General features: G+C 35.9%; 1 protein-coding gene across 4 annotated transcripts; it reads right to left on the bottom strand.

The window, feature by feature from the left end:
• Nucleotides 1–3,135: 3,135 nt before the first annotated feature.
• Nucleotides 3,136–7,739, bottom strand: LOC123866445 (retinal rod rhodopsin-sensitive cGMP 3',5'-cyclic phosphodiesterase subunit delta). 4 transcript variants are annotated; one of them, XM_045908027.1, is made up of 6 exons: nt 7,526–7,733; nt 7,341–7,423; nt 7,097–7,128; nt 6,542–6,693; nt 5,721–5,857; nt 3,136–5,217 (listed from the first exon to the last, which is right to left on the bottom strand). In XM_045908027.1, exons 2-6 carry the CDS (start codon nt 7,409–7,411, stop codon nt 5,136–5,138), a joined length of 474 nt encoding a protein of 157 aa, XP_045763983.1. In that variant the 5' UTR covers nt 7,412–7,423; nt 7,526–7,733; the 3' UTR covers nt 3,136–5,135. The 4 variants fall into 4 exon arrangements, with proteins under 4 accessions (XP_045763983.1, XP_045763984.1, XP_045763985.1 ...); XM_045908028.1 differs by having other exon boundaries at nt 7,341–7,453; XM_045908029.1 differs by having other exon boundaries at nt 7,654–7,729.
• Between the last annotated feature and the right edge of the window lie 844 nt (nt 7,740–8,583).

The raw sequence follows: 8,583 nt of genomic DNA on the forward strand, positions 1-8,583 counted from the left end.
ACATAGTTTTCCTCTAATAAAGCACCTACCTAGTACAGAAAACATAATAATTTTGTTTGTGATTGGTTGGTGTCTCAAAATGTTTAATGCCCACTGAGTTTTGTTTTTGTCATTTGTATGGGATTACGTAACAGAGAGAACCCTATACTAACTTCTCTCCGTAGACTTTTATACTTTTTAAACGAGGTAGGTATGAATTATGATCCTTTCCATAGGTAGAGGTACACGAGCCCGAATTTAAATTTATTCAGAACAGTTTACCTACTTGTCAGCGGAACATCGGAATCAATTCTTTATCACTAATTAGCTGCCTGCCGCGGCTCAGATCAGAGAGACTGCCGCCGGAAACAGGAAGAGGGCAATCAACATGGCTAAAAATATCACACATTTGGTGTTCATCCGGCCAACGATACGCCCGCGCGTCTCTTCAGGGCGAAATTTCAACCAAGTTCCGAAATAACTTCGTACCTACTTCTTTCTTCCTTTTTTTTTGTGACGGGTGCCTATGTGATAATTTGAAGTAAGGTATACCTACCTACCGACGTGCTAATTTGTAAGAAGTTGACCAGAGCATTTTCGGATCCCTCTCCACGTTATGTGCACGTCTGTAGTCTATACCTATCCAGATATCTACCTAGTATAAGACAACCGTCATAATCCACGTTTGTGTGATATCACTGATAAGAAATAATAAGCAGAGGCTTACAACGGCTAAAATTATTGCGGCCGATGCATACAAACTGAATGAAGTGGATTTTGATAACTAAAACAATGCCTAAAATTCTTAGGGTCGACGCATACAAACGGAATGAAATGGAGTAGCCTTTTTGATAACTAAACTTCAGCGCTTTGACAAACGGTTGAAATTGATAGGTATAATAAGTACCTACCTACCTACCTGCTGAAACAGAATACGCGCCTGGCCTGCTGTGCGTCTGCGGTTATGCTAAGAGTGTTATCAAGACTCCGCGTCGTAGTTTCATGCTAGTGGAGTTCAGTGAAGGTTTTCAGCATCATTAGAATATCTAACGAAGGTTATACAGTATGTGATTATCATCATTATCAACCAATAGGCGTCCACTGCAACACAAAGAGGTCTTCCACACGCCACGGTCTTGCGCCTCCTGAACCCAGCGGCTCCCTGAGACTCGTTTGTCCTATGAACCTTTATCTACCTTATTTAATACAGACAGGTATACTTACATACTATATTATCTGTTTGTCTATAGAATAAGGTCAGCCCATCGTAGCGACAATGTCAAGCGAGTCAGCTCTGCAAGTGCATACTTAGATTTTAGAATAGGTAAGAATTTTGTAAGTGGTGGCGTTATGTCGACCGCTTTTAAACGGGCGTATAGTTCAAATCAACACGTTTACACACAATTAGGAAGCTTATCGTTTTATTACAATGTGTAATAGTTGGTAACCGATAACATCGACCTTCCTATCGAAAAAAGCGTTCAACATTTTATCGGAATGTCATCGTAACCATATTATTATTATGATTTAGTGCCAAAGCACACACGATTCTTTTAGCATCAGCGATCAAAGCTGATAAGGTATGTAAAAGCATCACCTTATAATGCAGTCAATCGTTCTAGTGATCGCTTTAATGCTGCATCGCGTTACGCGCTTTTAGCAATTAGTTGCGCTTCAAATCTAGCGGTAATGTATTTTGTATGTAACTGACAGATGTCAAGAACACATACTTATAACGGCCGCACAATAATTCGACTGGCACGGGCGTTCAAAATATAAATAGGTAGGTAGTGCGAAGTAAATTAGAGCTAATTCTGTTCTACACAACCTCTAAACTACAATGACATTGTTTAAAATTACCATCCTTTTCACAATGCTCGCTGAGGAAACGCATGACCCTAGATTTAGATCTATCAATTTGGTTTAGAGATTTGTGCACAACAGAATAAGCCACGTCTACACGGGTTAGTTTCGGATAGATACGAGTACCACCGAATACTGAATCGCGAGTTCAGTGACAGCTTGAAGATATCGTAAAGCGATCTAATCGCCGATGCTAAAAGTATCGTGTTTGCACTGGCCTTTTGGCCGATAGTGTTGATATTACGATTCCCGACAAGTACTCGGCTAGCACTCGCCGGCACATAATTATATAATTTCTATTATTTATATGCGGCGACGGTGCGTGCGCCGCGCATCGAAACGACTCCGCTTCCTTCGACGGCTCTGTACGAAGAAATCCGACAACCAGTTCTCGCTAGAGAGGATGTGCGGACCGGCAGCCGCCGGCAATGATTTAATTCACAAAAAGTTCCTGTCGTGAGTATCCGCCGCTTTTCCTGCAGGTGACGTCCTACCTCGCCTCCGCGCTTCCTCTACTCCACTGTAGGTACGGAGAAACAACTAAACTACCTGTCTATGTATTTCTATATCGTTTTAGATGCGATACGATACTGATACCTCGTAACTGCAAATTGGTTAGTTTTAGTGTTCCGTACTCAATAGGAAAACGGAACCCTTTTAGGATCAATTTGCTGTCTGTCTGTCTGTCGTGACTCGTGTCTGTCAAGTAAGACTATAGAGTACTTCCCGTTGACCTAGAACCATGTGGCAGATAGGTAGGTCTTATACAACAAGTAAAGGAAAAAATCCAAAACCGAATTTTTGGTTAATTTTCAATTTTCAAAGTATGACAACTATACCAAGTGGGGAATCATATGAAAGCGTATTTTATCTGTACATTCTAAAACAGTTTTATTTATTTTTATAATTTTTGATTTATCGTGCAAAATGTCGGAAAAATACTCAAGTACGGAACCCTCGGTGCGCGAGTCTGACTCGCACCTGGCTGGTTTTTTGTTTTGATGCAAAAATGTCCATTAATAAAATATCCATAGGTAACTCTTCATCTTTCTTTTACAGAAAATACTGCTATAAGGAGTACCTTTGTAAGTTGTAACTATACTTGAATGGGAATAGACAGACAGACAACTAAGTGATTCTATAAAGGGTTCCTTTTTTCCTTTTGAGGTAGTGAAGGAATTTTAAAAATTCCAACGGTTATCTTTCTCTTGAGAACATGCAAAAATTAAGCAATCAAACACAATCAACTAAGTAAGCAGGTATATCTAATACAAATTACAAAACAGTAAATAATAATGTGTTAGGTAACTAATTTTTATTTTAAGATAGCCTAAAGGGATTTTTACTACGAAATACGATTACATAGACAGGACGGATATTCTTGTAATAATAATTACGGTAGATCAAATTTCTTAGCCGAAAGAGAATCAATAACTTATTATTATATTTAAATCATTTAATTTTGTAGTACATAAACTTAAGACCATGTAGACTTCTTATAGATTTTACTGTAATCTATGAGTAAAACACTATTATTTTCTGTATTTTACAAAATTTTAGGCTGTTATTTCGGAGATAGGGTCAGTTTTGAATCATAGGAAATTGGATGTGACAGACGGACAGTCAGACCCCTAGTCATCTCATAAGAGTTGCTTTTTTCATGCGAACTTACGGAACCCTAAAAGATTTTTAAGATTTTTAAGAAAAATTAGCCACGATTCCCTCATCATTATTATTCTCTCCCAGAACAATTCCAGAATATGACATAATAATCGAAGTGATTTTATTCGGGAAAATCTATTTTTACTTAATATAAGTACTTTTATTGAAATAATTATTATATTGAATTTAAATATATTATTAGAGACAAAATCATGCTATACCCTACCTTATTTTAAAATGTACATTGTTACCATATGTACTTAATTAATAAAGGGTAAGTGAAGAAGGGTTCACATTATACTGACACAAAGTTTTTAATTTTTGAAAAGCTTGTTTACATTATTACAGCGCCATTTGTAATCTAGAAGATACTGTAGTTACTGTCTATTGTGACCATCGTTTTGATACCCTTTACAGGCAGTGTACTGAATTCAGTATGCAATTGAATTTACTAACTGGCAGTTTACATGAGTCCAGCGCATCTTATACAATGCAATTCAAGTGCTGTCCGAAACGTCATACTTCTAAGTGCCGGTGTTTAAAACCCGATTGGGGTACAAACGCTAGGGATAAAGTAGACAACCCCATCAATAAATGCAGCACTAGTGTGATTGAGTCTATAATTTTTCTAAAGTGTTTTACATACACTTGAAGGAAATGTTTTAAAAATTTACAACTAACTGGATCCAGCCACCGGAATAACGTAAACTGGCCATAATGGTTGTCGAGTATGACTTTTTAATTTATGAATTTATTTTTAGACTTGATCTTTTCATAGCGTATTTAACGCTAAAGATACACTCATTACAATATTTAGATTTTATGTAAAATGAACCCTTTTCCACGTATCTTTTATTCTCTCACGAGTGTTCCAATTACATTGACTAGAAAACAATTCCAGTTATTACATATAAATTACTCTACATTATTTCATTTTTTAATAAACCGGAATTTATTAAACTAAAACATACGCTAAAAATGATATGAATAAATTACTCATAAGAGTTAGCCAGAACGCCGCTAACTCGACATTGAATTAGCGTCCGATACGCTCAGAGTCAGCCAGCGGACAGTCAACCACCCACCACCCACTGTTCGCCTTACGAGGAAACAGCCTTAAATCATAGACAACCCAAGACTACAGATAAAAACGTCAGGTTAGAAAAGTTTTGACATGTTGCACTGTTAACCCCAGCAATATAAGTATCTACAGGATTTGTAATAAGTGTTTTAAAAGCGGCCCGAAAAATAAAAGCAAAAATAATAGTTGGACCTTATTTCAAATTAGCATTCGGTCATTATTAAACTTTATGTTAAAGTTTCAAGGTTTATATTAAGCTGAAGTGATAATGTGTACATATGTGTGCAAACCTGGCCACTTGAGCAATGACAGTTTGCTCGTCATTTGTCATCTACCTACTAATTCTATATCAATGGTTATCCCACTTCTTTAACGCTTTTTAAAGCGCGTTAGAAAGCGTCCATGTGTATGGGGCATACTCGTACATATTTTATCTGTCAAAATAAATTATAGAAAAAAATAGATTCGATCTAAATGCATGTACAAATTGAAATAAAAATCATTGATCTAAACAAAATAAATGCTCTCAGTACACAAGGTGGCTTCAAAGTTAAACGTAAAATAATCTGACACGCGATGTCGTTATCAGCAGATCTCCGTCGAAGAACTTTGTTTCAATCACCACATTTCCACTGGAAATAGAAAAGAAATATATAAAATTTAAATGAAAACATTCAAAGATTTTGTTTTAAGCTTATACAAATTGATATATTCCACATGGGATGTTGAAGGAGATTTGCTTGCTTGAATTTTTCGAACGAACTTGTTAACCCCCCACCCAAAAAGAAGGGTGTTATAAGTTTGACGTCACATCTGTCTGTGGCATCGTAGCTCCTAAAATAATGAACCGATTTTAATTTAGTTTTTTTTTTTTTTTTTGTTTGAAAGGTGGCTTGATCAAGAGTGTTCTTAGCTATCATCCGAGAAAATCGGTTCAGCCGTTTGAAAGATATCAGCTGTTTTCTAGTTACTGATTATCCAGGATAAAAAGTATCTTAGTACATCTTCAGGTCGAAAGTATCTTATGTACCAAATTTTCTTATGGTTGGTTTAGCCATAAAAGGAAACAGAGAGGTAAGACATATTTTCACATTTTTTGTATCACTAGCATGGATTGGGGAATTCTAATACTCACTTTAGTACATTAGCAGGCATCATCTGTGACTCAGGTGCAGACTCTATAATAGATTGCCACGTGTTGGAGGAATTAGGAATAACGTAGCCAAACTCGAAGAACCATTCTTCCAAGCACCTTCCCTTGAATAGTACTTTCTGTAATAGAAATAAAATTATATTATGTACCTCTTCTCAAAATGTAATTTAAATCCATACCATATCTTTACTAATACTATAAATGCTAAAGTGTGTCTGTCAGTCAGTCTGCTAGTTTTTCCATCATCTGTTTAACCAATTTTGACAAAATTCAATATGGAGTTAGCAAGAGTCCTGGAAAAGCAAAGAAATCCCAGAGGATTTTTAAAAACCTAAATCCATTTGTATGAAGTGTTGGGAATCATCTGTTTGGTTACAGAGATGGACATAGGCTACTTTCTATCTCAGAAAAACAAAGAGTTCATAGACATTAGACTAGTAAGTTTTATAGTTATAGAATACAACCAGATCTAATAGCTAAAATGCTCAGAAATGAAGAACATTAGGCTAAATACACACAATTATTAATAAAGCACATTATGAAAGTATGTGAAGATGACAAATGGGATAGGTGGAAAACCACAATCTAAACAGCTACCTTCCTGATGAAATACAATAGTGGGAAGTAGTGGACGCAGTAGTGAGGAGGTTTTTAGTCTGTAGTTCACAAAAAACATCTGCAGTGAAATCGGGCATACCAAAAGTAATATCCATGACGATTTTTCTCCTCCAAAATCAGGCAAACTAGGAGGCAAAACAAGGTAATCTCTATACTTGCAAGTTTTCAAAATCAGGTGAACAAACCTGTTCCAATCGAAATTTATCCATAGACTCTATGGAGCTGAAGTTCATTTCACGGGATACAACACGACACTTGAGTATGCGTTTTGGCACCCTCGCCTCATGCTCCACATCTGGGTTTGACATGTCTTCATTGTGTTGCCAGAGAATTTTGCCTGTCACAGAATTTATTATAACATTTATTTTAAGGGTAAATATGTAATAGCAATGTAATCATCATCTCAGAGACACTAATCCAACCACAGGAGGTGTAATACTGTGTTTTGTGCAGTGTCAGACTGAAGCTTCGGCAGAAAAAAACCTTGTTCAGCCAAGCTTTCAGCTTCTGCCAAAATGGGCTGAAGTTTCTAGCAAGTGGCAAAATTCAATGAACTGTTAGGAATGTGCGAGCACAGTGTAAGAGATGACAGCGCACATTGGCAGGGGTCACTGTGTTTTTATTCAAAATAGTATAGTAGTAGTATAGTTCTAAGTTTACATAATTATCACCATTACATCTTAGAAATTCATTCGTACAATTGTATCCAGTTTAAATTGATTTGACTTTTATTTACTTACCTGTATCTACATCCCGCAAATTCATGTGATTGCTGTATAGTAAAGTTGTTAAGGATTTTTACATATGTACTCATTTGATTTACGCATTTTTATTCAAGATGAAATTTAGCTTCTATATTCACTTGGACAAGCATTCGGGCACACAAGATAATAATTACACGTATTAATTAGTGGCCACATGACTTTTTTAAAACAGCTTACATGAAGTTGCTAGTTACATTATAATATTAAAGAAAAAGGATACATTTGAAATCCATTGAGGATTGCTTTAATACGATCTTGTTCAGGCTCGTCAGCTGGCATAAGTTCCGTCATGTTCTCCAAAATCTGTAGAACAACAGGAGGTGGGAGGGATAACTACAGTAATAAAATGCAGAAAACCTAAAAACGCAGAATCTCAGAAATAGCTCATGAAGTCGTGAGGCTTACTTAGAATGTATGGAATGGAACTCTATTTTATATAAATGAGTGGTTATAAAGTCAAGATTCAGACTGCTTCAGGTTAGCACAATTTATTTCTCACAATACACTGCAGAATGGAGGTAAGTTTAAGGTACCTAATCTAAAGCGAATTAGAATTTTCAATTTTCACAAAGAAATCCAAACAAACCAACGTCAACCACAAACGTCAACATCAAAATCACAGACCAATGACCATTAACATTTACATGATCAAAAATGATCCCGCCTAGTGTAATAATGTTCTGTGATCAAAATAGGCTAGGACTTCGTCTGTGTTGGTGTTAGCTGGCGGGCGTGCTCTGCCGTTTTGGAGTGTTTAATTTTTGTTAAAACTGACTGGAAAGCGCTCTAAGGGGGCGCCGTGCGTATGTCGGCGAGCGCCGGCACAGACGGGGTCCATACTTGTATATTTAACTAACTTGTTACAAATAACTACAAACTTGACATTGGCTAATCTTTATAAAGACAGACAAGAAAGAAAATAAAATAGGCTAGGCTTATTTATTGAAAACGTAAACGTATCGATATAATGTTATCAATACATCGATATTTTTTGGTGATATAATATTTCAATTTTATGTCCATATATACCTAATAACAAGTACTTATAAAAAACATCAAAAACGATAGGTACTTTTCCAATAAGCACTGACCTAATTCATGACAAAGCGGTAAAAAAGTACAATACACAATATTTTAAGCCATAGTTACTCTGTTTGACATGCAATTAGATAATACCTAATTACATAATAACTAATTATTTTAGAATTGCCAATATTCTTCAAAATCAAAGCCAAATTCAAATTATATTTCATAATAATTCAAATTGTCTAATTGGGTACTATTGCACCTAGTTACTCTTTCTGATTGTCAGTTGCTGAATTTGCAACATAGTTAATGATGTTTACGTAAATTAGAACTAAAGCTACGAGGCTTCCAAACGCACTCAGGTTCTAGAAGAGCCCACAAAAATTCAGTTGGGTATGATCTTGCCAATAAATATCGATATATTGATATTTTTGTTC

The sequence above is a fragment of the Maniola jurtina genome, chromosome 6 (genome assembly GCF_905333055.1).
Source record: "Maniola jurtina chromosome 6, ilManJurt1.1, whole genome shotgun sequence".
In the NCBI taxonomy this organism is placed as follows: domain Eukaryota; kingdom Metazoa; phylum Arthropoda; class Insecta; order Lepidoptera; family Nymphalidae; genus Maniola; species Maniola jurtina.

Bases quoted from the DNA above. Each gene is read 5' to 3' on its own strand.
- LOC123866445 (XM_045908026.1), bottom strand. From the start codon at position 7,411: ATGACGGAACTTATGCCAGCTGACGAGCCTGAACAAGATCGTATTAAA. The intron at 7,129-7,340 runs GTATCCTTTTTC...TTTACTATACAG, and splicing joins ATCCTCAATGGATTTCAAAT to CAATCACATGAATTTGCGGG. The intron at 5,218-5,720 runs GTGAGTATTAGA...TTCTATTTCCAG, and splicing joins ATGCCTGCTAATGTACTAAA to TGGAAATGTGGTGATTGAAA.